Below are 27,842 nucleotides of genomic sequence, written 5' to 3'. Positions count from 1 at the left end.
CGTGAAGCTGGTGATACATAAGACTCTCAACTTACACAGGGGTTGCGGTCAAAGGATCGTGCCTAATGCCAAAATTGCTTATAGTCAAAACACATTGGGTTGAATGGTGGGTGGGATTGCGAAAGTCTCTTTTCCCAGAAGCCCGCCCCCTTTTAAATGTTTTGTGTGTTGTTGTTGTTGTTGTTAAGCGCATAAAACTGAATGTGTGCATGTTGCGAGTTATTCCTCGCTATTAACTTTGAGGGGGGAAAATACATTCCTGTTTAGGTAAATGTAAACATTACTGTTTGCCAGGGTATTTGATAGCTAAAAGTTCTGTCCCAGGCAACCCTGAAATTAACAGTTGCAGAGCGGGTGATTGCTTTTCATTAGTTTTTTTGGAAGGGGATTTTAAACCATTTTAAAATATGTTTTAATAGCATTAGTATGGATACGTTTGCAGCCCTGGGCTCCTTTGGAGGAAGATGCGGGGTATACATCAAGCCTCACACATCTGGTTGCTTGGAAAGCCACTCAGTCAGGATGCCAAACAAACCAGGATTACGCCTGAATCCTTGGTTCAGACATGATGACCAACCACATTTAAAGCAAGCTGAAACTGATAAGCTAACAGCAAACCACGGTTTCAAGTTATGGTTTGTTGCCGTAGAACAAATGATGGTTATTTGTGCAGAATGTGTTTGGGTGTTCAGACAAACCATGAATTAAACAAACTATGGCTTAGCTCCTGTATAATGTTGCGATCCTCCATCCATAGTTTTTCAGGCACTCTGTCCACCATATCTAAATCCTTAAACATGTTCCTCACTTCCACTGTGTATTCATAAGGGATTTGATTTAGATTGTATCTTACCAGCCCAGTGGTTTTTCCTACTTTCTTCAGTTTAAGCTTGAATTTTGTTTTAAGAAGCTGATGATCTGAGCCACAGTCAGCTCCAGGTCATGTTTTTGCTGACTGTATAGAGCTTCTCCATCTTTGGCTGCAGAGAATATAATCAATCTGATTTCGATGCTGCCCATCTGGTGATGTCCATGTGTAGAGTCGACTAAACAACAACAACAACAACAACAATGGCTTAGCTCTACATTCAAAGGTGGCCAATATGTTATGCTCTTGCTTTCTAGATGTTAAATGTTGAAGATAGGAAAATCTTACATAATTAGAATCTTACACTTATTTTGTGAGTACATATTCATAAATATACACCTGAGTTTAAATTGGGCTACATTTCTACTTCAAGTTAATCCTAAGAACAAGTAATCACAGAGCAATAGTGGAGATTTCTCACTTCATGGTGAGATTTGTATGGGTTAAAAAAAAAGTTAATTTATTTCTACACACACACACCCCTCTATAATAGTTAGGACTAGCTCTACCATGCTACAGAGTTAAATCATTTGCTTTCTCCCCCCCCCCAAAAAAAATGTGGACAGCTGATGATGATGATGATTAACATGACACTTATGCTTTCATAGTGCTAACCAGGGCCGCCTTCTGGATTACATCGTGCAATGGGGAAACCTCACGGAAGGAAAGATCAAGCTGTATCTGGGGGAGATTCTGGATGCTGTACAGTATCTTCACAATTGCAGAATAGTGCACTTGGACCTAAAGGTGAACTGGATAACAGGTTTTTCTCCCCCCGAATACCGTCAATACCAAGATATGCTTCAGAGCACCCACACATTTCTGACAGACTAGCTGGTGGTCCAGTCTTGTGTGTAGAAACAAGGTGCATCCAGGGGACGTATTGTTAGCCCACTCCCATCTCCTTACTGCACAAAGGCTGTAAGTGCTGTGAGAGCCTTGTGTGAATAGGAAGCCAACTCAAGGAACAATGTACAGTTGTGGCCAAAGCCCACATTGAGCCTGATGTCGGGGACTGGCAGGACGCTAATGAGTGGGCATCGGGGGCAGGCGAGCTGGAGTCCGACTCGGGAGAGGGGAGCAGTGAGTTGGGGGGACCCATGCCAGCCAGGGGGCAAGAATCGGAGGGTGGAAGAAAGAGGAAGACGCTGGTCAGGCAAGGGAAGGGCTGGGTGCTGCCTCACCCTCTCCTGCCCCACTCTCTCCCAGAACCAAGAGAGAGATGAAGCGGGAAGAGCAGAGGCAAAACCTTCCACGCAGGCGTAGTCTCTGGCTGCGTGTGCACTGCCTGTCAGGGGGAGGTACTTAAAGTGGTGGAGGCGGAGTGGTCCCCTGCTGCTGCAACTGCTCCATAGCATGCAGACCTGGGAAGAGTTGCCAGGGCACTAGATTGCTGCATATAGCTATCCAGAGCTGTAGAAGCAACTAAGTTATCTTTGACCATAAACTATCTGTTGTGTGCCTTCCATTGGCTGGAAAATGCCCTTGACAGCTATGTACACATCCCTGTAAGCCACGGTTTATGCTTAGCGTGAACAAGCAGCATTCTGCTCAGTCATGTCTGCTCTACTTATGCTTTGTTTGGAAAGAAGCAAACTGCTGAGTGTCGGTTTTTTGTTTAAAGTGAATTTGGCTTTCTTTCTATATGCCGTACCTTGATGCTTAAAGTAGGAGAAATTATTGTGACTTTCACATCTATACTTCACAATATTTGGTTTGCAGGATTCTTAACGTCAGGGGCAACCTATCTACAAAGTGGAAGGAAATTTGACTTTTACCCTCTCCAATTCCCTAATGCAAATCTCCCCACCATCCCTGCAAAAGAGAGCAGTAACTGCTGTTAGCCACAGAGGAGGAAACATAAAGGCTCTTGTATTATTCCTTTGTGTTTTCTCCTAGGTGGCTAACAGCAGCTTCAATAGGAGCATTTTTTATTATTCTGTAGCATTGAGGGAATGCAGAACCGCCTAGTTTGCAGTTCTGATCACCCTCCACAACCGCTCTTCCCAGCAGCTGCTTTTAGCAAAATAAAAAGATGCTGCGAGATGCATTCAAGTATTTATCACATAGCATTTTAAGTTTTCCTCTCGTACGTTAAATGTGTAGATGATACGTTCATCTCGTTTTGCTGTGCGTTTCATTTCGGAATCTGTCGAACGTTTAGAAACCGTGCCGACATTTTTAAGGCTTGAAAGTACAAGTTAGGTTGTTACGGGTGAGGCTATTTAACATGTGGCGCTTTGCTTGGCGTAACAAGTGACAACTTCCCCTTCTTCGTCTCTTCCAGCCTGAAAACATTTTGGTGGACAAGAGCTTGGCCAAAGCAACGATCCGACTGGCTGACTTTGGAGATGCAGTCCAGCTCAACACCACGTACCACATCCACCAGCTCCTTGGGAACCCAGAGTTTGCAGCTCCCGAAATTATCCTTGGAAATCCTGTCTCCCTGACCTCAGATGTGTGGAGCCTCGGAGTGCTCACATACGTTCTCCTTAGCGGCGTGTCTCCTTTCCTGGACGAAAGCGTAGAGGAAACCTGCCTGAACATTTGCCGCCTAGACTTTAGCTTCCCAGACGACTACTTCAAAGGAGTAAGCCAGAAGGCCAAAGATTTTGTCTGTTTCCTATTGCAGGATGACCCAGCCAAGCGCCCTTCGGCTGCACTGGCTCTGCAGGAGCAGTGGCTGCAGCCAGGCAGTGCCAAAAGTGCTGAGAGCATTGACATAGCCAGACTGACTTCATTCATTGAGCGGCGAAAACACCAGAACGATGTTCGACCCATTCGTAGCATTAAAAACTTCTTACAGAGCAGGCTCTTGCCAAAAGTTTGACCTATCTTTGATGTGTTCTCTCATTCTCTTTCACCTGTCAGCTAAACTGCGGGTGAAGCTCTCCTGCCAATCAGCTGTTGACTTGAATTTGGGGTGAAGGAAAAAGAAAAAAAACAAAACAGAAGCCAATCAGCTGCTAGCGTATTCATCGTGTGGAAATGCATTCCAAGTAAATCTTAAGCACGGTTGTACTTGGGACTAGCACTGCAAAACTATGTTGGGGTGGAGGACTGCAACATTGTACTCTGCAAAAGGCAATGAAGAACTTGACACTTACTACAGTATTTTAATTCAGGGTTCTGCAAAAAAAAAATCCTTTTTTAAAAACGTCTGACGAGAACTGAAATTTTGCAACCGATCTTAACTAGCGTTTTCAAAATTTTAGACAGAGGGGGAAAAATATGCCTTTGTTCAAAGCACTGGTATTGAGAGACAAGGTACAGACACTGACACTTAAAAGACGACTGAACAAAATGGCTGCCCGTCTAGATGGTGTCCGTTTTGACCCATCTGATTTTATTTTATTTTTTTGGACTTGGACATAGAGCTTTCCAGTTGCCTCGCCTGTGTGTATCTTGCATAGCAGTGCACTGAGATCGGACTCTGCTTTTAAAGTGCATCCAACCTCAAGATTTTTGCATACAAACAGAATGAACCATTTTGCTCTGATAAAATGTAGGCCTTACTTGTAAATAGACAGTTACCTGCCTTCAACCTGTGTCTCTTTAATTTCCCCCCTCTTCTCCTCTCCCTATAACTTTCCCCTAAATGGTGGTGAACCACTGTGTGGGTCTTCAGTTCAGGTCAGCCTTGGCTTGACCTATCAGAAAAGAACTCTTGGGTTTGGTGTCCTTAAGCCAACCTCTTATCGTCAAGCAGTATACAGCAGGAAGAAAATACTGTAAATGCACTCACTTTGGGATTTTTGTTTTGTTTTGGGTTGTTTTTTTAATTTCATATCATGTGCAATGTTGTGGCTTTAACATTTTATGCAACTATTTATGAGGACCCCTGTTGTAACTGTAATAAATATATAGAAAAAGCACATTCATAGTATGGCGAACTTTATGACTTTTGTGTTGGGGATTTCCAGGGCTGGGTTGGGGGGTTTTATCACTGTGTCATTAACTTGAGCCTTAGCTTAGGACCTAGTTCGGAAGTCTTGCTGGTTTTAAAAGGATTGTAAAATTACTTTCGTTTCCTGAAATGCAAACTGGATAAGGAAAACAAGGCGACATTTTCAAAAGACGGTTTGTTTTGTTTGTTCGAGATGCCAAAGTGTTATTTCACCCCGTAATCGATCTCTGCTTTTTAGAATTTTCAGATTTGTCTATTGCTTTCTGTACAATAACTGAGTGAATGGTGTGTGTGTTTTTCCTCTTTGAAGAAAAAACTGTCATAAATTGGACCGGAACCTGACAGAAAATAACTGTCTGCTTTTTTAAACGAGTTCCAAGACATAGGCAATATGTGAAATATTAAGTCATTGATGGTTTTCTGTGCATAAGTGAACTAGCATGGATGTTCAGCCATCCATGTTTCTCTTTGTGATTTATGCCTGTTGAAACATACCTAGCCTGCATCCCTTACAAAATAGACATAGCAGTCCGTCTTAAGCCATAATCTGGCTTTGGTTTTAATTTTAATAATTGCAACTTCCATTGTAATCTATTTATTTCTCTTTTTTGTAAAGTTGTACAGAAACTTTTTAAACAAAAAATTAAAATCAAAACTGGATGGATATGTATTCATACCAACCATAACTTTTTTTTGCTTGTGAATTATTATTTCATTCCTTATTTTAGTTGGATTTTTGCTTTATTTTGCATGTATATTTCTTTGTACAGCAACATTGCGTGTTTACACAGTATGATGTGATGTAAATATTTTATTTTGCCATCAGTTATTTTAAAAAAATTAAACATATTTAACAGATGTGCCTGATTATTACTATTATTTTTTTAATTAGGAGCCTCTAGTAGATCGAGTGCTATAGCAGTTTTCATTATAAGTATTAGAAATGTGTTCAGTGTTTTAAAAAAAGGAAGGTAGCTTCTTTCTGACTTTCGTAGGTGTGTGCCTGATAAAGGCAGGATGCCCATTACAAATGTTTGCACAGAACGATAAGCTTCTGGCTTAATAAACCACACTGTGCACAAACAGCTTGTTGGTACAGATAGCCTGATGTGTACCATTGCTTTGCAAGACCAGAAAACTGGATATCTTAACATTTATTTTGTGTCTTCCTCCAAGACAGGATCGTTAGCAAGCCTTAAATGCAAATTTTGTTGTTGACTTACCAGGGTAGATTTGATTTAAATCAAATCGATTTAAATCACAATTTAAATCCCAAGTCAGTAAGACTTGATTTAAAAAAATCTTCTTTTTTTCCAGAAAGACTCGTTCTTGCTGGTATAATCTTACTATTTACAACCAGATGAAGGTTTCATTTTTGGAAGAATAAATTTTCAGAGTAGTTTTTACAGTTATATCCAAAATTACTAATTTAGTTATACTATTAGAAATACATAAACAGGTAAATTATGAAATTATTGTGAGGTTCAATAAGTTAACTGTTTATATTTGGGCAACTTTTCTGCTGCACTTAATTGGAAGGAGAAAAATAATCATTTTCTTAATAACAATTTAAACAATTTATTTAACTAAAACAGGCTTCCTCAAACTCTGCCCTCCAGATGTTTTTGAGACTACAATTCCCATCATCCCTGACCACTGGTCCTGCTAGCTAAGGATCATGGGAGTTGTAGGCCAAAAACATCTGGAGGGCCAAGTTTGAGGAAGCCTGAACTAAAACAAAAACATTATAGCATATGTATCCATGTTTGTTAACTGATGTGGATAAACAATTTTTTAAATTAAACAAAACCAGACTGAGCTTTAGCACTCATTAAAAACTTAAAACAAATCCTTTTTCCCTGGTGAATAGCCTTTCGACTATAATGTAACTTAAGTAGAAAATTATCTTTAGAAAGATTTTTCCTCCAAAAGCAATTTATTTAAAAATCCAATTTAAATTTTAAAAAAATCCATTTTCAAAAATAAAAAAAATCATTTATTTTTATCCACCCTGTGACTTACAAATCCTGGCTTGTTAGAGAGAAGCAAACCATTATTCTGAGTTTCAGACATAATGCTAAGCTATCTCCTTCCTGGTTCATTTGCTTGCTTTTGCAATGGGAAGAGGAAAGTGGGAGAAACTGGGTCACATGCAGTGGCGTAGCGTGGGTTGTCAGCACCCGGGGCAAGGCAAGTAATTTGCGCCCCCTAACCCGTGGATTTGCGCCCCCTAACCAGTGGATTTGCACCCTAACCCTAACCCCCAGATGTTGCGCCCGGTGCGGCCTGCCCCCCCTACACCCCCCACGCTACGCCACTGGTCACATGCCCCAACACACAGCCTGTGTGCACAGTGTTAGCGTGGTTGCTGCAAAGGATTCTGTTTATTAAGAGACCAGAGGAAATACAGTTAGATGTATTTGTAACTGTGTGCACACCATCTATTTCAGGGGTAGGCAACCTAAGGCCTGTGAGCCAGATGCGGCCCAATTGCCTTCCAAATCCAGCCCGCAGACTGTCCGGGAATCAGCATGTTTTTACATGAGTAGAATTTGTCCTTTTATTTAAAATGCATCTCTGGGTGATTTGTGGGGCCTGCCTGGTGTTTTTACATGAGTAGAATGTATGCTTTTATTTAAAATGCATCTCTGGGTTATTTGTGGGGCACAGGAATTCATTCAGTATTTTTTTTCAAAATATGGTCCGGCCCCCCACAAGGTCTGAGGGACAGTGGCTGTAAAAGGTTGCTGACCCCTGGTCTATTTGCTTCAGGTAGGTAGCCGTGTTGGTTGGTCTGACAGTGGAAAAAAATTAAAATAAAATAAAAAATTGTCCAGTAGCACCTTAGAGACCAACTAAGTTTGCTGCTGCTGCTGTTTTAAAAAAGTGTATTGATCTGTTTTTAGCATAATTGTATTCTGCAGTTCAAACTGCAGTAACATGAATTCCCAACTGAGGCTCACCTCACAACTTTGCAACTTGGTGCCAACTTGGAACAAAATATTGTTGGGGGCCAAGGTAAGCCCCACCCTACATAATCAATTAGAAGACGTAGTGCGCACACATAATTTGAATGGGAATGCCCCATCAACTTTGTGGGGGCCCGGCCCCTCAAATATTTTATTTGGGGGGGCAAAGGCCCCACAGCCCTTAGGAGTTGGTTTATATGCAGCTTTGTCATTGGACAAAGGTATTTTATCCCCCCCCCCAAAGCTTTTAATGTTCAGTTCCAGGCTGTTTGATCCTTGTAGTTCTCTGGGCCCATGGCTAAAGAACTGAACTAGGGCTTGTTTCCATTGCTCCACAAGTCCCTTAAGTTTATGAAAAAGGTTTACTGGATGAAACTCTGGTGTGTGTATGAGGCAAGGTCACCCAAGAACTGCTTCACAGCGTCAGCATCAGCCAAGTAACATGCAAGCAACGTGAGCCAAGAAAGGCACAATTTGAGTTGGGTTTGGATAACAGGACTGAGCAAATTGCAGTTCAAAAATAAATGGAGAAACATAGAATCTTAATAAAGCCCAAGTTGCTTGGTGGTGGTGTTTTTTTATTTTTTAAAAAATGGCTTGTTCCCGGGCACTCTGTTTTCACGGCTTAACATGTTTTGCTTTCACAGCCTTCCACGTCCCAGTAATCCCACAGTTTAAATAGCAAAGAGGGGAACACCTGGGTAAATCATGCATTATGTGTTATACTTTCTCCTTTAACTGGGTGATCAATTTTGCATGGTATTTTTGAGAAGCTTTTATAAGTAGGCATGATTTTGCCAACTGTGGTACAGTGGTGCCCCGCAAGACGAATGCCTCGCAAGACGGAAAACTCACTAGACGAAAGGGTTTTGCGTTTTTTGAGTCGTTCCGCAAGACGAATTTCCCTATGGGCTTGCTTCGCAAGACGAAACGTCTTGCGAAGTTCTTGCGAGTTTGTTTCCTTTTTCTTTAAGCCGCTAAGCCGTTAATAGCCGCTAAGCCGCTAATAGCTATGCTTCGCAAGACGAAAAAACCGCAAGACGAAGAGACTCGCGGAACGGATTAATTTCGTCTTGCGAGGCACCACTGTATTTCCAAATATGCAATACAGTGGTACCTCGGGTTAAGTACTTAATTTGTTCCAGAGGTCCGTTCTTAACCTGAAACTGTTCTTAACCTGAAGCACCACTTTAACTAATGGGGCCTGCTGCTACTGCCGTGCCGCCAGAGCCCAATTTCTGTTCTTAACCTGAAGCACTATTGCTGGGTTAGCGGAGTGTGTAACTTGAAGCATATGTAACCTGAAGCATATGTAACCCGAGGTACCACTGTACATATAAACAGTGCTTTTTTCTGAGGGGACGCAGGGCGACGCATACCTCTAAACATTTTGTGGATCTAAAGGGAGAAGAAACAAATTTTTACAAGATGTTTAGTTTCTTCTCTAGCACGGCAAATCATCAGTTCCGTTGCTACCCCCTTTTGTCCATTTACTGTTTTAATTTTCCTGATTTGAACTATAAAATGGTGGTTTTCTTGAGTCAAAATGAGAGTACCCCTAAACATTTTTTTAGAAAGCACTGCATATAAAGTATCAGTATGTTTGGAAGGTCCACTATTTGTGGCAGAGACGCCTGTAATGACGAGTGTGATGATGTGGAACCTCTCAACTACTCGGGGAGAAAAGCTGTTGGTTACACAAGATTCATAGTCCCCATTCTGCTGCCCTAGCTGCATCTCACTTCTCCAGAGGTGAAGGCCGCCTGTGGCAACTCCACCCTGCTCAAGATGACAGCCTCAGTCCGCCTCATGGTCCTACGAATTACACAGAAAATGAAGCCTTTTTCAGAGGAAGAAAACTTTCAACAAACTGGAGGACAGGGCTACAGCAACCATTTTGGGTTTTCCTTGGAGATTTAAGGAGTTCTTGTAATAGCCACTTCTCCCACATCTGATCTCCAGGGAGAGAGATACAGTGGTACCTTGGTTTACGAACTTAATTCGTTCCGGAAGTCCATTCTTAAACCAAAACTGTTCTTAAACCGAAGCGTGCTTTCCCTAATGAGGCCTCCTACCACCGGTGCCCATCCACCATTTGGATTCCGTTCTTAGACCAAGGTAAAGTTCTCAAACCAAGACACTATTTCCGGTTTTGCGGAGTCTGTAAACCAAATCGTTCTTAAACTGAGGTACCACTGTACTGTAGTTTTACATCTTCCTTTCAGACTCTTATCTCATTCCAAACTTTCTCCCTCTCACCGTCCCCCCAGCCCTGCTTCTACTGCTTACACACACACACACTTAACGCATCCACCTTGGTTGAGAGACAGTAAATATACGATTCCTTCCCCTGAAGACTTTCACGCTTTCGAGATTCTAGAGTTGTCTCTGTACCAAGGAATCATTTCCTGAACATCTCAGATCACAGAGAAACAATTTGCCTGGTAAGATACATGGCCAAGCCAGTACTCTGGTACCATTCGCATGAACAAGCAGTTTAGCGGGAAGGGGAGTACTCCAGGTATCTTGCAAAACCGTTTAAAAAAAAATATTCAACAAGATACTCAAACTCTGACAGGAAAAGTGGAGTCCTCTGATTTCTGAATGAATGCTCAACATGTTTGCATCCTATCTATGCCTCATTTATTCTGCCACGGTCTTGGGTTCAAGCTCCAAATCAGAGGAGGAGCCAGCTGAGTCCAGGGTGGTTGTACTACCAAGTGGAGGAGGCTTCTGATGCTGATGGTTCAGTGTTTGAGGAAGAGGAGGGTGATAGTTCAGAGCCCACGGTACCTGAGCCAGGATCTGCCATCCCTAGAACCAGATGTTATCCGGATGTGCCTCTGGCACTAACACACCTGCCCACTTGTGCAGGGAGCACACAGGAATGAAGCCACAGAGAAGTAAAGAAGCACTCTTCCGGGCTAAAGTCTTCAGTCCAAGGAGGTGGAGCTTGGGAAAGGGGGTCACGAGGAAGAGACATATAAGACCTCGGTTTAACTTCAGTGTTTGTCGGAGCAAGCTGCTCGCTCAGAGCTATCTACAGTGTCATCACCTCTAATCAGCCTTGATCCTGTGGGTATCTAATATGAATGGGTCAGAACACACTGCTGCTGCTTCTCACAAGGAAGTGTAAGGAGACACATGCGGCACTAAAGCCACACCCTCTGACTTGGAAATTGTACTTAGTGGCTTCCTGATATTAACTTTTTCTGTGAGATTTAGGTCAGGAATTTTGAAAGGGTTTTTTTGGGAGAGGAGGTTATTGAAAACAATTAGAGTGTTTAGTTACTTTAAAGGGTGTTTACCTAGTTCCTAACATGGGGGACGCTGGTGGCGCTGTGGTCTAAACCACTGAGCCTCTTGGGATTGCCGATTGGAAGATTGGGGGTTCGAATCCCTGCGGCGGGGGGAGCTCCCGTTGCTCTGTCCCAGTTTCTGCCAACCTAGCAGTTCGAAAGCGCGCCAGTGCGAGTAGATAAACAGGTACCACTGTTGTGGGAAGGTAAGCAGCGTTTCCTTGCGCTCTGGTTTCCGTCACAGTGTCCCGTTGCGTCAGAAGTGGTTTAGTCATGCTGGCCACATGACCCAGAAAGCTGTCTGTGGGCAAACGCCGGCTCCCTCAGCCAGAAAGCGAGATGAGCGCCGCGACCCCATAGTCGCCTTTCACTGGACTTAGCCGTCCAGGGGCCCTTTACCTTTACCTTTTAATGCAGAGTGATGGCCTGTGAGAAGCCACAATTTGATGGGATGTATTGGGTGCTTCATACAACCTGTGGAGGCCTCTCTACCTTCCTGAATTAGAATTCCACCCTTGGACATAATCGCTCCTATGGACATGGGCAAGTGCACAGAAGGCTCTCTGAATAATCCTGGTAGGAAAAACCTGATGCTGTTAATGGGAATGCAATCTTTTGTACACTGCTCCAATTTAGGACGGATTAAACTGAGCTCTCCTGCAGCCATCACAGAAAAGAGAAGCCTCCTTCCTCTATGTTACGTTCAACTTCTTTTTGTGGTTTGCATCTGGAGAAGTATCTGCACAAACGATGAAATGTTTCTTGAGAAGTTTATCGGAAACGTAACAGGAAGCCTGGGCTTCTCGCTGTTCAGTCTGTAAAGATTAGCTGTTTCTGAAAAGGCGGCTTTCTGTGGCAATGAGCAATTGAATTAAAGGGGGAAAGAATTCTAGCTCGAAAGACCTTTCACTCAGCTTCCAATTTAGAGGATTTAGAGATGTTTTGAACAATTGGACAACCAGGATAATGATACGGCAAGTAGATGATGAGTTGACAAGAGTGAGGATTGTTAATTCAGCAGAACAAAGGGGCGAGTTCCTGGAGCTGAAATGGTGTATATGTTAAGAACTCTTAAGAATTTTAATCTGTAGCATTACACAGTTGTTTAGGGACACATTTGCAGGCAAATATTACCATATTTGATGCTAAGGATGGGTATGTAGTCCAGTATTTTGTACATAAGTGTAAAATTTTGGGTAAAAGTGTTTTCTTCCCCCACCCCCAGGCAGAAGCGCCACTGGTTATCATACAACACTATTTTTTACTAGCCAAATGAAAGTCTTATAAGGCAGTTGAGATGTCTGTTGCTGAGCGCTTTCAGTGTTTGCTGGCCAGCCTTGTACTGGCTAAGAAACTCAGGTTAAAAGATAATCACCATAGTGGTATTGAGACATGTTTTTTTGTATGGATGTATGTGCATGCGTGTTGGGGAGCGAGGATATATTTTGCCTTCTCTTGGTAGCGCAGTGTGAGGTGTTTGGTAAGCAGGAAATAAATTAAAAATTGTTGATGGAAAAGCATTCTTCTCATGTCACTGAGAGCTAGTTTAAAGAGAATCAGGTGGTAAAGCCTTTCCTGGCTTTTCCTCATGCCCTGATTGTGGGAAACAGGACTTAACTGGGCTCATGACCTCATCCTGAAGCAGTTATGCAGGTACCATTTCAGAAGGTACGTAGAGGATTCCATGCTTAAAACTCCCCTCAACAAAAGAAAAGAAAAATTCAAAAAATACTGCCTGCATGTAGAAAATGAGAACACCAAATAAGTATTTGCTAAGCTTTCTCCTTGGCTGGCTGGTTTAGAACATATATATGCTACCCAAAAACCTAAGCTGTCTCAGCTGCTTCCAGTCAAATTTTAAAAAATGATCTTTTTTTTAATGATCATAAAATCATAGAAACTAATACTGCATACAATCCAACATAGTCTAAAAACAGCAGGAGAAAATAAATCAGGACAGCTAAACTCCCAGCAGTCCCAAAAAGTTATTTAAATGCTATTTTAATAGGTGAACTTAGGACTTTCATATCTATGTGGGGGAAGGGTTAGTGAAATATTACTCTTACCCTGGAGTAAGAGCAAGCTTTACCTCTTGGTCTTTAGCGAGAGCCCTCCCACATTTGCTGCTTCCACCTCAGTGGCAGAAAAGACTACAAATAAGACTTTGGGGGAAACCTCCTCCCAAGATAAGCTCACCAAAAACATTCCCTTTTTCTGCCAAGGCTGTTGAGCCCCTTAGAGTTTATTTTCTTGCAAACAGGAAATCGAGAGCAGATCCTGAATTGCTTTTTTTTTTTAAATCATTTTTGTTTTTAAACTTCTCAAGATGTTGGTTTTGCTTTGCCTCACTGTAAGCCGCAGTGGCAGCCATGTAGGGTAAAGTTAATTATAAATCTAGATACATCCATCAGTTGCGCAATGTGTTTGCACCAGTCCTGAAAGCCTCGCCGGCCACCTTTTAATTGCTATTTCATTCCACTGGCAACATCTCATAAAAGCAAAATGTGAGCATGTTGTTCTGTGCAGGAGTTACTTGGAAAATAAATGTTGACCTGGAAGTCTGTGTTTAATTTGTACATTTTAGCTACATAGATTTGCATGTAATGTTTCATAGTGGCTGCCACACTCCAGCTTAAGGGAACAGTGGGTTCAGTCTAAAGATCTGCCTCTACAAGGAGCAACACGTCCATTTTCTGTCTATATCTCCAGTGTCCCACCCAAAAGTTTAGCTAGTATCTGGGCCACAGTGACTTGACAGCAATTGATGATACTCAAGTTTCACCAGGCCTGAATCACTTCCGTTAAAGGTTTGTCTTGAAAGCTCCCGACAACTGAAGAGATGGCTATCAACAAGAATTGTAATTTCTAGATCTGGCCGTGAAAAACCTTCTAGGCTTTTAAGGCTGATCAGTACCTGCCCTACTGTGAACTAAGGTGGGATTTTGGGCCACTATTAGAGGCAGCAAGGTAGAAGCCAGTGATCTGTGTTGCCTCTTACTGGGAAGTTGTTCTGCACTCATTCCAGTGAACTGGAAGAACAACTTAGGAAAAGCACAGCCAAACTGCCTGATCGTGACAGAAGTGGCAACTGGCTGATCTTCCAGTCTTTCACAGGTGAATATTGGGATGCTCTGACAATTGGAAGTTTCCAGACTCCCTAAGAAGAGACAGTACTCTTTAACCAAAGCTGTGGCAGAGTAGATAGATAGATAATTTATTATGGTTGGAGACCAGCTTATAAAACACACTTGGGGGTACAATCCCAGAAGGAAAACAAACATTTAAAACAATGTACAACAATAAATTTAAAATTTATAAATGCGATAAGCGTATAGACACCTAAAACTTTAAGATACGCTACCGCAGAGAGAAGACCCAGAGTCACCCATGCAACCGAGTTTGGGGATTTTCTTAACAAACTAGTTTGGGTTGGGGGATGGTCTGCGCCTACAGATCTGTACACAGAATCTGGCGACCATCCGGGTCGTCTTATGATCTTTGCCTAACAGGAGAAGGTCAAATATTGCTTTTCCGGGAGGTCAGTGAGCCTCACCAGCAGGGGATCAATGGTCTCACTTCGTGCCTCTTCATAAAAGGGACATCTAAAGAACAAGTGCTCTGGGCTTCCTATATCCCCCAGTGAACAGGCGCAAAGTCTCTGAGCATATGGGACTTTTTTTAAAGGATCCTTCCAGGACCAGCAAGGGCAGAGCCGAGCTTCTGGCGAGTGTAAAAGCCCTTCTTGCATTTTTGGATACGAGAAAGAAGAAATATGCTGCCGGTGTGGCTATATCGATTTCTCCAATTTTATAGACGGGGCACCTTGAGAGGTACTGTTGGTGTCTATGATTCTTTGCCTGACTGTAGCTTTTGCCTGGCCCAACCCGAGACTTAAAAGGGCTTGAGGGGCAAAATCCAGTTTCTGAAGGGTGTCCAGGACTGCTGTCTGCCAGCCTGACTGGAAGTGGTCGCAGAGGATCAGTGGGGCTATTCCTCAGGGGAGCAGATTCAATGTCAGCCATTTATAGATTGATATTAGGTGGATATAAGCCTCCACTCTCATCATCCCTGTTTCTAGTCTAACCCATGCGTTTGAAACGCATCTGGGGACTTGTAGGAGTTTGCTGTGGCAGAGTATTTTTTAATAATATAGACCTCTGAGGATTGGTATGTGCGTGTGTTGATTTTTTAAAAAGCTGTACCTTGTGATTTGTTTATGGAACAGATGCAAAATATGGCCTTTCCCATAGCAGTACATGTAAAATACTGCATTTCCTGGAAACTAATTTCCATAATCAAATATATAGCACAGGGATGAAGAACCTGGTTCCCTCCAGTTCTGTTGAGGCTGTCAACTCCCATCAGTCCCAGCTGATCTGGGATGATGGCATTTGTAGTCCATCAACATTTGCAGGGCCACAGATTCTCTGCACCTGACACAGTGGCTAACATTTGAACTATCAAGCATTCTATTGTTTTGAATTGGGGGGTGGGGGCTAAACCCTAGGAATTAATAAAGGGTAGGGTTTTGATTATTTTGGATGTGAAGGGATAATAGAAGCTGCAGAGGAATTCCTGGGCTAGCTTTTGCAAAATGACCTGGCCAGGCTAGGGCCATTTAAAGCAAAATACGGGGCCACTGAGGGCCACTGGCAATGCAAGAGAACTGTCCTTCCCCACTGGCTAGAGGTGTGAACAGAGGCAGCAGATTTGGACAGTTGCCAGGAGAACTAGGCGTGGTGTCACCGGAAGAGTTTGGGGCTTTTGACAAGAGGCTTGGAATAGCTGGGAAAGGGGCAGAACCATTTTGGCTGGCTGGCTGAAGGCAGGTTGGGAGAGATGCCTTGGACTCCAGTGTTGCACTGCTGTGAGGAACAAGCCTCACTTGAGCGGACCGTGCTGTAAGAACTGGACACCCTCTATGTAGACTAAAGGTGTAAATCTGTGTAATTAAAACATATTTCTAAAGGTGCGACAGTTCCCACCATGTCTTGATTCTCACAGCAACACAGACCCTTGGTGAGTGCCTGGAATCTTGCCACATGTTGAGGGTGGAGTCCAACTTTTGCAACACTATTTTCAATAGCTACCAGCCAGATACAAAATGCACCCGAAAAGATAGGATATTACATTGGATAAAATATGAGGTTTCAATGCAGCACAAGCTATACAGATGTATATTACAGCCATATAAGGGACGCGGGTGGCGCTGTGGGTTAAACCACAGAGCCTAGGACTTGCTGATCAGAAGGTCGGCGGTTTGAATCCCCGCAACGGGGTGAGCTCCCGTTGCTCGGTCCCTGCTCCTGCCAACCTAGCAGTTCAAAAGCACGTCAAAGTGCAAGTAGATAAATAGGTATCACTCCTGTGGGAAGGTAAACGGCGTTTCCGTGCGCTGCTCTGGTTCGCCAGAAGCAGCCTAGTCATGCTGGCCACATGACCCGGAAGCTGTACGCTGGCTCCCTTGGCCAATAAAGCGAGATGAGCACCGCAACCCCAGAGTCGGTCACAACTGGACCTAATGGTCAGGGGTCCCTTTAGCTTTACCTTACAGCCATATAAACTAGAGGCCAATTTCAAATACCGTATTTTGCGCCCCATAAGACGCTCCGGCCCATAAGACACACCTAGTTTTTTGGGGGGGAAATAAAGAAAAATTTTTTTATTTTCCCCCCCAGGTGCGGGGCTGGAAGAACCAGGTCGGGGAACAGTGGGAAGGCACGCTCTGCCTCCCCGCTGTCCCCTGAGCTTGTGGGGCTGGCGATGGTCAGAGCTGTGCTGATCCCGGGATGGCAAGCAGCTCTGCGCCGCCATCCGGAGCGGGGCGGGACTTAGCGCCCCGCTTCGGATGGCGGCGCAGAGCTGCGCTGGTCCCAGGACCGCAGGCAGCTCTGCACGGCCACCGGGAGCGAGGCAGAGCTTCTCCCCCGGCTCCCGGTGGCCGGGCAGAGCTGCGCTGGTCCCAGGACCGCAGGCAGCTCTGCGCGGCCACCGGGAGCGGGGCGGAGCTTCTCCCCCGGCTCCCGGTGGCCGGGCAGAGCTGCGCTGGTCCCAGGACCGCAGGCAGATCTGCGCGGCCACCGGGAGCGGGGCGGAGCTTCTCCCCCGGCTCCCGGTGGCCGCGCAGAGCTGCGCTGGTCCCGGGACTGCAGGCAGCTCTGCGCAACCCTCGGAGCCGGTCTCCCGAGGGTTGCGCAGAGCTTCCTGAAGCCTGGAGAGTGAGAGGGGTCGGTGCGCACCGACCCCCCTCGCTCTCCAGGCTTCAGCGAAAGCCTGCATTCGCCCCATAAGACGCAGGCACACTTCCCCTTCATTTTGGGAGGGGAAAAAGTGCGTCTTATGGGGCGAAAAATACGGTAACATTTTCCGCCTCTGAGACTGTTGTTCTTAAATCTCCACCATTCAAAAACCAAGAAGTTTAGGTCATTCTGCATTACTTCTGTCCTGCTTTTTTATGGACTACTGAAGCAAATGGTTTGGCAGTTATTTCCTGAAGAAAATTATTTGGGCTGCTGTTTGTTTGCTAAATTATCAGCATGTACAAAACGCACGGGGGGTGGGCAGTTGCCCCTCCTGGATTAGCTATCATCTCTGGATTCCCAGATTTCTTAATGAAATATTTTTTTAGAAAGCAACTCTTGCCATTGTAGAACCTAAAATAATTGGCAAAATATGCAAGAACTATCATGCCCGTTCATTTTCTAACAAACTAACCTATTTCCCCAAGTCAATGTGTTTATCCAACAAATGAAATCATGATAATGACTAATGTCAGGAAAGCAATTGGCCAACTAATCACTTGAACAAAGAGAAGTTGAGAAGGACACACCCATTGTCCAGAGAAGAAACTTATTGACTCATTTTATAGCCATTTTTGGTAAAGTAATTGCTGCAATCCAACTCGTGTTATTACGCCACTATCCCCAGCTAAACAGGTGCACAACACAGTCCTGAACTGTAGTCCAGTGTTGCTCCGTGTTCAAATTTGTTTTAGATGGGGCAATCAGGCCTGGCTACTGCTTAGCCTCCAGACCTACCAGAAATGATAGACCTGTTATCTGATGCTAATCGTATCTGGTTATGTATTTGGAGTATTTACTTATTCCTCCACCCTGCAAAAAAGCAAATCCTGGGGATCCCCCATAAGCATATTGCTCAGAGTGGCTCTTTCTGCTATAACTGCAGACTCTAATATAAGCTTTTATTCAGATCAGGGCTATGAATTGTTCTAGTGACCAGTTGGCCAGAATTCATGCAGGCCTTTTTCTGCTGAGCAGGCTGTGTTTTTAGAAGTCTTTGAGCTGGTTATGTGCATTTATTCTGAAACTGCTGCAGTAGGAACAAAATAACTTTTGACTGCTAACACCTAAAGGCCCTTCATTGGCTCCTCTTTCTCATCTTGCACAACGTTTTCAGAATGTGGATGTCAAAATAGTACCATGCAGTGCATTTCACAAAACCTAGGCTCATTAATTTTTTTTTAAAGGCTTTTCAACATGCTGTGTCCAACAGCCTGTCAAACCCAACACAAACTTTTAAAAAAAAAAAAACGGAAGGCGGGGCTGGTGAGGTTGCAGTATGGTTTGGATGCAGTGCGCGATTCTGCCTTCACAAAAATTGTGGAATACCTCCCTTCTCATGCCCTCCTTCCAAAACACGGCCAGGACCAATTCAAGAATCAATGGCAGTCTTTCCTCTCTTGTTTCTCGCTTCCTTGCCCTTACATCTACTTCTAACCTCGCCTTTAAAATGCCCAAGTGCGCTTCGACTCCAGCAGCACCAAGAGAAAGGGAGAAGAGAAAGGGAGAAGAGAAAGTGGGCTGTTGCTCCGCGAGGGTTTTTCTGGCCATCGGGGCGTCTCTCCTGCCCGGGCCGCCAGCCTCCAGAGGCGTGGCCGGTGTCGCCTTTGTGTCCGCCAGCAGCGGGCGGAGTGAGTTTGCTGTCGCGCCTTCTCCCTTCCTTTCTGCCGCCTCCACTCACCCGCGACCGCCCTCTGAGTGCCCCGCAGGCAAGAAGAGGCCCGAGCAGCTGCGGAGGTGGTAAGGAAGACCAGTCCGCTGTCAGCGGCTCTTCTCCGAGAGCTTCCCCGAGGCCGAGACCCGGGGTGAGGAAGGGGCGCTGGCTGCGCGCAATTACGCAAACAGCGGGAGGCAGCGCTTACTTCTCTCTTTCTGCACTTCCCTTCTCTGTCTGGCGCGCCCAGCTCTTGGGCTTCCTTTCCCCACAAGCAGATGTAGTTGAGGGCCCCGATTCCATACTTCCTCGGCAACTCCCAGCAAAGTCCCCCCCTTTTTTTTTTTTGCTGCCTGACCTGTGCGCTGGGAAACCTCGGGAAGCGCCTGGGGTTTTTTTGCCCACGCGCAAAAGCTCTCCAGGCAGAGACTTTTTACGCGTCGCCTTTGTGTATAGATGCGCGGTTGAGTTTTGGACAAGGGGGGGGAGGGGGTGGGTGCGTTGCTAGGTTTTTATTTTATCAGATTGCATGGAGGAGGGGTGGGAACATTTGCTTGTAGACTCAAGAGCGTTTGGCACTAGGCGTTATGTGCCAAAAATGGAAAATAGGGAAAAGTTCAAGGCCAGAGACATCCTTACTTCTCATACAAGTTGGATGGCTCAGCTGTTTAGAGCCTGGTGCTGATAATGCCAAGGTTGCAGGTTCGATGCCCATATTAGACAGCTGCATATTCCTGCACTGCAGGGGGTTGGACTAGATAATCCTCAGGGTCTTTCCTAACTCTTATCATTCTAAGTCGGCAGTGAACTACACCTCCTCTTTACAGTAGAAGTTAAGGCTTGAGGCAGGGGTGAGAGAGAAAAGCAGTCTAAAAGGCATTGTGGCTAGAGCATAATCCTCACACATTATTTGTGTTGTGTGTGATCAAGGATGCAAATGTTTGTGGCATCCTAATGTGGGTTGCAGTTGCTTATTATATTCTTTTGCACACTCGCAGGGTAGTGTAGATCACTGGCTGGCAGCAGAATGGGTACCTGTTATATTTCTGCCCACAAGTAAATAGCAGCTTCAGGGGGTGGTTTTAATTGAGAGGGGAGAGTTAACACTTCCCCCCATTTCCCAATCCAAGTCCTGCCCCATGCAGTTGTTTTCAGTCCTTAAAAAAAAAACGTGGGAGATCTCATTCACAGATATTCTACATCACAATCTGATTTGGCCTGAAAGAAAGAGCTGTGTATTAGGAAGCTGTTTGCTCAAATTCATCACTATTGTTAGATTATCATTTTGGAATCCATACCAGTAAGCCTCAAAACTCAAGTTTTGCTCAGAGCTCTTCTGTGGCAGTGGGACAGAGAGCCAACCAACCAGAAAAACAGGCTAGCCCCTCACTGGTTTTATGTTATGCCTCTCTCAACAGTCAGCCACCATTCCGTGGCACACTCATGCTCAGCCCTCATTGCTTTGGTTTGGAGTCCCCCTCTTAGGGTACTTTTTCCATCAAAGTTTTTAGTATGCCTAGAAACCTTAAAGGTTCCCGCAAACCTGCCTGAAACTTCCCTCTTGTGTGTGGCTAGCAGGATTTTGACTACATGAGGATCCACACTTGGATAATTGAGTTTGCCATTAGTACAGTGGTACCTCGGGTTACATATGCTTCAGGTTACATATGCTTCAGGTTACAGACTCCGCTAACTTAGAAATATTACCTCAGGTTAAGAACTTTGCTTGAGGATGAGAACACAAATTGGGCGGCAGCGGCGCAGCAGCACCGGGAAGTCCCATTTGCATGGCATGGCAGCAGCAGGAGGCCCCATTAGCTAAAGTGGTGCTTCAGGTTAAGAAGAGTTTCAGGTTAAGAACGGACCTCCGGAACGAATTAAGTACCGTATTTTTCGCCCTATAGGACGCACTTTTTCCCCTCCAAAAATGAAGGGGAAATGTGTGTGCGTCCTATGGGGCGAATGCAGGCTTTTGCTGAAGCCTGGAGAGCGAGAAGGGTCGGTGCGCACCAACCCCTCTCACTCTCCAGGCTTCAGGAAGCTCTGCACAACCCTCCGGAGACCGGCTCCGAGGGTTGCACAGAGCTTCCTGCAGTCCCGGAATCAGCGCAGCTCTGCGCGGCCACCGGGAGCCGGGGGCGAAGCCCCGCCCCGCTCCCGATGGCCGCACAGAGCTGCCTGCAGTCCCGGGATCAGCGCAGCTCTGCGTGGCCATCGGGAGCGGGGCGCGAAGTCCTGCCCCACTCCGGATGGCGGCGCAGAGCTGCCTGCAGTCCCGGGATCAGCGCAGCTCTGCGCGGCCACCGGGAGCCGGGGGCGAAGCCCCGCCCCGCTCCCGATGGCCGCACAGAGCTGCCTGCAGTCCTGGGATCAGCGCAGCTCTGCGCGGCCATCGGGAGCAGGGCGCGAAGTCCCGCCCCGCTCCAGATGACGCCGCAGAGCTGCCTGCAGTCCTGGGATCAGCGCAGCTCTGCGCGGCCACCAGGAGCTGGGGGCGAAGCCCCGCTCCCGATGGCCGCGCAGAGCTGCCTGCAGTCCCAGGATCAGCGCACTTCTCCCCATCGCCAGCCCCACAAGCTCGGGGGACAGCGGGGAGGCAGAGCGTGCCTTCCCTCTGTTCCCCGACCTGGTTCTTCCAGCCCCGCACCTGGGGGGAAATAATTTTTTTTTCTTTATTTCCCCCCCAAGAAACTAGGTGCGTCCTATGGGCCGGAGCGTCCTATGGGGCGCAAAATATGGTACTTAACACGAGGTACCACTGTATACAATAAGCCCGCAACTTATGTGGGAGTTATGTTCCAGGGATAGTGCCTTAAGCCAATATTGTTTATAGTCAAAACCTATTGGGTTCAGTGGCTGGTGGGATTGCCAACATCATTTTTCACAGAACCTCACCACTTTAATTTTTTTTAAAAATATATATATATCAAGTGTGTAAAGCTGAATGCACACAAGTTAAATGTGCATATGTTGCAGGCTTATTGTAAATGAGGATGTAGCTACAGTGGTACCTCGGGTTACATACGCTTCAGGTTACATACGCTTCAGGTTACACACTCCGCTAACCCAGAAATATTACCTCGGGTTAAGAACTTTGCTTCAGGATAAGAACAGAAATCGGGCTCCGGCGGTGCAGCGGCAGCAGGAGGCCCCATTAGCTAAAGTGGTGCTTCAGGTTAAGAACAGTTTCAGGTTAAGAACAGACCTCAAGAACGAATTAAGTTCTTAACCCGAGGTACCACTGTAGACGCATCTGGCACAGGGACATTCCACACAGAATCAGCCCATGCAATTGAAGAAAAGCTACAGAATATTGCAAGTTTGAGTGCTGGAGCAGAAAATCAGCCTCAAGGGCAAGAAGTGTGGGGATACCGAACCCCTAATATTAAACAGCTGCAGGATTTTTAACAGACTTTTAGTGGGCACCTTATAGAAGCCTTTAAAGAAAAGAAGTGAGCTTGGGTGCGGCATGCAAATGCTCAGTCAAAATAGGCAGGCTTTTGTAGTTTCTGTTCCTCCCTATGAAATATCAGAATCCAAAGTCCAGGCTTTCTAGACCGCTCCCTTTCTGACAGGTGTACCTAAAGCACCTCAGTCCTGTGCATTTCCCTCAAAGACAGAGAAAGGGAACCTGTGGCACTCCCATTATGATTGGACAACAGCTCCCATAATACCTGGCTATTGTGTTAGTTGGGGCTGATATGAGTTGGAGTCCAACAGCATATGGAGGGCCACAGGTCCCCCCCCTACAAGAACCAACTCCTAGAGGCCATGGTCTCTTCACTCACCACCAATAAAATATTTGAGGGAGCTGTGACCCCCCCCCAAGGTTGATTGGCACTGACATTCAGATGGTGCGTGTGCACATCATGTATTGTGATCTACTATGTACCAATATTATTTTTCAAGTTAGTGCCCCTGCTCCCCACCACAGCTCGAAGATAAGGCCTCTTCTGAAAGCCTAAAAGGCAATGCATATATTTTTAACCTGAATTATCAACCTCTACACGTTACACATAAGGGATGCAGGTGGCGCTGTAGGTTAAACCACAGAGCCTAGGACTTGCCGATCAGAAGGTCGGCGGTTCGAATCCCCGCAACGGGGTGAGCTCCCATTGCTCGGTCCCTGCTCCTGCCAACCTAGCAGTTTGAAAGCACGTCAAAGTGCAAGTAGATAAATAGGTACCACTCTGATGGGAAGGTAAACGGCGTTTCCGTGCGCTACTCTGGTTCGCCAGAAGCGGCTTAGTCATCCTGGCCACATGACCCGGAAGCTGTATGCCGGCTCCCTCGGCCAATAAAGCGAGGTGAGCACCGCAACCCCAGAGTCAGCCATGACTGGACCTAGTGGTCAGGGGTCCCTTTACCTTTACACGTTACACACAGTTTGAAATTTAGGGACTCCCCAGACATCCTTTCTATTCTACACACATAGTGATTTATGTTCGTGATGATGTTGGAGTCATTATACATGATCCTGCTATTTGAGCCTTCAAAAATTTTGGAATGGGCATACTACTTCATTTCCAATCAGTGCATGCCCTACTGAATCCCTGGGGACTTCTCATACGACAAACGTTCTGGTGTTTTGCTTGGGTTTTGTCCTGCTTTCACTGCGCTGCAGTGAAAGAGCATCCCCCATCCAGACAGAAATCAAGTGGTAACATTGGGGAAGCATTGCAGAACAACTAATAAAGCAGAATGGATGTGTGGACAGTCCAGTATGAGTCCACCATTAATGCACCAGGACTGCATCAATAAAGACGCCCTGATTTGAATGATTTACTTCTGCCTTTGCCAAGTTAATGAGGCGAGGGAAATGCCGTATCTCTTTGGAAGAGCACATGCCTTGCATTCAAATGTCTGAAACCCTAGAGAGCTGCGGTCCATCCGTGTAATGAGCTAGATGAACCAATGGCAAAACTTTGCATAAAGAAACTAAGCCTTCTTTTGGCAAGGTGTGCTTTTGTCGCCCTATATTTAGACAACTGTTTTATAAGCAGACAGCTATCAATGATGTATCAGTGACGCAGGTGGCGCTGTGGGTAAAACCTCAGCGCCTAGGACTTGCCGATCGCATGGTCGGCGGTTCGAATCCCCGCGGCGGGTGTGCTCCCGTTGCTCGGTCCCAGCGCCTGCCAACCTAGCAGTTCGAAAGCACCCCCAGGTGCAAGTAGATAAATAGGGACTGCTTACTAGCGGGAAGGTAAACGGTGTTTCCGTGTGCTGCGCTGGCTCACCAGAGCAGCTTCATCACACTGGCCACGTGACCCGGAAGTGTCTGCGGACAGCGCTGGCTCCCGGCCTCTAGAGTGAGATGAGCGCACAACCCTAGAGTCTGTCAAGACTGGCCCATACGGGCAGGGGTACCTTTACCTTTACCTATATCAATGATGTTGCTTTTTGGAACATTAGCAATCAAGACAGGCATTTGCATCCAGCAGTACAGAGGTAAAGGTAAAGGTAAAGGTACCCCTGCCCGAACGGGCCAGTCTTGACAGACTCTGGGGTTTGTGCGCCCATCTCACATCTATAGGCCGGGGGCCAGCGCTGTCCGGAGACACTTCCGGGTCACGTGGCCAGCGTGACAAGCTGCATCTGGCGAGCCAGCGCAGCACACGGAACGCCGTTTACCTTCCCGCTGGTAAGCGGTACCTATTTATCTACTTGCACCCGGGGGTGCTTTCGAACTGCTAGGTTGGCAGGCGCTGGGACCAAGCAGCGGGAGCGCACCCCGCCGCGGGGATTCGAACCGCCAGGCATTTGCATCCAGACAGGCATTTGCATCCAGCAGTACAGAGGTAAATGTAGGTATTTCTTCTTCTATCAGGTACAAACTGACCTTCTGCACTGATGCCAGCAGCGAAGTAAACTTATTGAGGGAAAACATGGTTATTTAAAGTAACCCCTCAATTTTTTTTAGGGTGCCTGTCTTAAAGCCAGAGGTCATTTCTCAGGAAATGGAAGGGCACAGGGGCTAGAATGAAAAGTTTAGAGATGATGATGAGCTTCCTTTCTGATTTTGAGTTACCTGGTTGTGATGGGAAGCAGGGCAAGCGACCAAACGAGCTTCTCGCAGCCTTTAAACCACGGGTGTCAAACACAAGGCCCGTGGGCCGAATCCGGCCCGCCAGACCTCGTCATGTGGCCCGTGTAGCCAGCAATTCCTGGTGTCCATAAGGGCCGCCCCCCTTCCCCCGCAAGCCCTTTTATCAATGACAAAGGCAGGAACGCTCCCGCGCCTGTCCGGCTCTGCAAAAGGCAACCCTTTCACGCGCTTGATTTGCAACCCAACCCAGCCGCGCGGTGCTCTTTCGGGTTTCTCCCTCTCCTCCTCGCCAAGCCCCGAATCGAGCCCGGCCTCCGCTGTCAAGGCCTGTCTGGCTCGCAGTACCCATTGCGGCGCTTGCTTCTGGGAAATGCGGACTGCTTACCAGCTCTCCGCCCTCGCTTTGCCCGCTTGGAAGGAGCAAAGCACACGACACCGGCTGCGCCATCACGGGGTCCGCGCGCGTAAGAGCCACTGCTGCGCACGAGGCTAGGGATCCTTCTCTCTCCCTCCCTCAGTTCACCTTTGGCCCTGATCGGAAAGGCCTGATCCCGGGCCATCGCTCGCTCTTCCCTCTTGCACGGGTGACTCGCCCGCCGCCTCCCCCTCCTCCTCTACTCCCAGAAAGGCAGGCTGGATGCGGGAGGGTCGCTGCACCTTTAAAGTCCTGCACATTTTCTGCAGTGTGTACAAACACCGAGGTCTAGCCACAAAGTTAGCAAGCCTAGGCCCTTGTTAAGGTGGGCTGGAGGAGGGTTGGCTCGGAAAGCCGCGCGGGTCACTCTGTGTGCGCCCCCCTCCAAGAAACCCACGTGCGACGGGTGCTGGCTGAGCAAGGTCGCTGCTGCAAAAAAATAAATAAAGAGAGCACAAAAGCAAAACCCGCGCCCCAGGGGAAGCTTGATGATAACCTCCATGCTGTTTTGCGGATTGCTACAGCACAAGACATAACGCCAGACATTGATGGACTGACCTCAGGAAAACGATGTCAGCCATCTAGTCAGAAAAGTTTAAAAAAAGTTAATGCCTTGTGTTTGCCATATGTGTAATAAACAGTGTTTGGCAATATTTGTATGTTTTTTAAAAACAATTACTGTCTGTTACCAAAAATCATTTTTCAATAAATTGTACAATAATTGTACATTTGAATATCTACTTGCCATTATTCTGACTATGTTTCTGCTTTCAGAGCTAGTTATTACTTACATTATTACAAAAAACACTAATAATTGAATGCAGTGACAATAATTTATGATAATAAAGAGTGGACACATTGTCCTACAGATACAACCGGCCCTTTGAGGGTGACCAAACTGCTGATGCGGCCCCCGATGAATTTGAGTTTGACACCCCTGCTTTAAACATTCCACACTAGCAACTGTCTCCAATTTGACCTTTCAGCTGAAATGCCTGATGGTGGTCACATGGGGAGACCTAAAATGTGAGATCTGAGAAAAACAGAGCTAAGGAAGTCCTTTTCGAAAATGAGGCCGACACTAGGCTTGCTACATCGCAGAATGGTTCACAGAATCAGAACTGTAGGATTGGAGGGGAACCCAAAGGTCTTCTAAGTGCAACCCCCTGCAAATACAGGAATCTCCATTAAAGCATCCGTAACAGATGACCATCCAACCACTGCTTTAAAACCTTCAAGGAAGGAGAGTCTACCACCTTCAGAGAGAGCCGTTTCTCAACCTTGTGGTGTCTTTTGGCTGGTTGACTTATTTCAGTTTCGTGACTTCTCAGTTGCAAGTACAGTGGTACCTTGGGTGACATATGCTTCAGGTTACATACGCTTCAGGTTACAAACTCCGCTAACCCAGAAATAGTACCTCGGTTTAAGAACTTTGCTTCAGGATGAGAACAGAAATCATGCTCCGGCGGCACGGCAGCAGCAGGAGGTCCCATTAGCTCAGTGTTTCCCAACCGGTGTTCCGCGGCACACTAGTGTGCCGCCAGACGTTGCCTGGTGTGCCGTGGGAGGGAGGCGGGCGAGTCGGGCGGCGAGAGGCGGGGCGGCGGCGGCGAGGAGAGGCCGCCCAGCGCGGGGCTCTCGCCGTCTGCCTGCCTGGCTGCCTGCCTGACGCGCAAACCCCCGGCGCAGGCGCCCCGCTTGTTGACACAGGAGGGGAGGGGGGAGAGGAAACGCTGCTGGTGCCGCTGCTCCTCGGCGGCGGCTCCTCCTCTCAGCCCGCCCTGCCTATATTTGCGCCAATCCCCGCCCACTAAAGCATTCGCGCCTCCCAATGGGAAGCCTTGCCGGGCGGCGGGCGCTGCTGCCTGAGAGTTCTGAAGCCACGCAGGGCCGGCGTGCGCGCGCGCTTCTTGCTGCCCGGGCGCTTGCTCTAATCCCGCCTTCCCTGGGAGGGAGGGACGGCGGTGGCCGTGAGCGTCCGGGGTGGGGCGCGCGCTGGCTCTCCCTGGCGGCCCCCGTGCCTGGCGTTCTATCAGTGCGCCTCCTCTCTCTTTTCCCACCCATCCTCCACGTGCTGCGCTCTAACCCGGAGTTAGAAGCTAATTAGAACACGCCCCCCGTGTGTGGTGTGTTTTTTTTTCTGCTCTTTTTTTAGGGCTTTTTGGCGGCTTTTGGGACGGCGTCGAGGGGTGGCGCCCACGCTCCTTGTGCGCCTGCCCCGGAGGCTCGCCCGCGCGGTAGTGCTAGAGGAGGAGAGAGGTGGGCATGGCGGCTGTTTTGGAGCTGTTGCTGCAGGACGAAGTGGCAGCCAGCGCTGTCGTGCGGTGGCTGAAGGCGAGCCAGAGCCCCTGCGCCGTGGAGGTAAAACGCGCAGCCCCGCCC

General features: G+C 46.8%; 3 protein-coding genes across 10 annotated transcripts in view; 2 read left to right on the top strand and 1 right to left on the bottom strand.

Moving 5' to 3' along the window:
* The window catches only part of TRIO (trio Rho guanine nucleotide exchange factor), a 281,042-nt gene extending 275,409 nt beyond the window's left edge, over window positions 1-5,633 (top strand). For all 5 annotated transcript variants that reach the window (XM_082234103.1, XM_082234106.1, XM_082234105.1 and 2 more), the window contains exons 56-57: window positions 1,477-1,615; window positions 3,156-5,633. In XM_082234103.1, coding sequence (XP_082090229.1) covers window positions 1,477-1,615; window positions 3,156-3,698 — 682 coding nt within the window. In that variant the 3' untranslated portion in view covers window positions 3,699-5,633. The remainder of the gene's footprint in view (window positions 1-1,476; window positions 1,616-3,155) is intronic.
* LOC309538817 (uncharacterized protein) overlaps window positions 1-27,842 on the bottom strand; it is a 62,346-nt gene that overhangs the window by 27,604 nt on the left and 6,900 nt on the right. Inside the window, exon 3 of one of the 2 annotated variants that reach the window (XM_082234724.1) lies at window positions 854-1,046. The exons of the other annotated variant lie outside the window; for it this stretch is intronic. Within the exon in view, the coding sequence (XP_082090850.1) occupies window positions 880-1,046 (167 nt within the window). The 3' untranslated portion in view covers window positions 854-879. The remainder of the gene's footprint in view (window positions 1-853; window positions 1,047-27,842) is intronic. 2 annotated transcript variants of the gene reach the window in all.
* The window catches only part of OTULINL (OTU deubiquitinase with linear linkage specificity like), a 28,492-nt gene continuing 12,468 nt past the window's right edge, over window positions 11,819-27,842 (top strand). The window contains exon 1 of one of the 3 annotated variants that reach the window (XM_082234637.1): window positions 11,819-12,095. The gene's annotated coding sequence lies outside the window, so the exon portion shown is untranslated. Of the gene's footprint in view, window positions 12,096-18,931; window positions 19,148-27,842 lie in introns of those variants that run through there. The other 2 variants (XM_082234636.1, XM_082234638.1) reach the window with 2 other exon arrangements.

Source organism: Podarcis vaucheri (genome assembly GCF_965113315.1).
Source record: "Podarcis vaucheri genome assembly, chromosome: 8".
NCBI lineage: Eukaryota > Metazoa > Chordata > Lepidosauria > Squamata > Lacertidae > Podarcis > Podarcis vaucheri.
The sequence above is the reverse complement of the archived record's forward strand: the minus strand, read 5'-3'. Positions and strand labels throughout refer to the sequence as shown.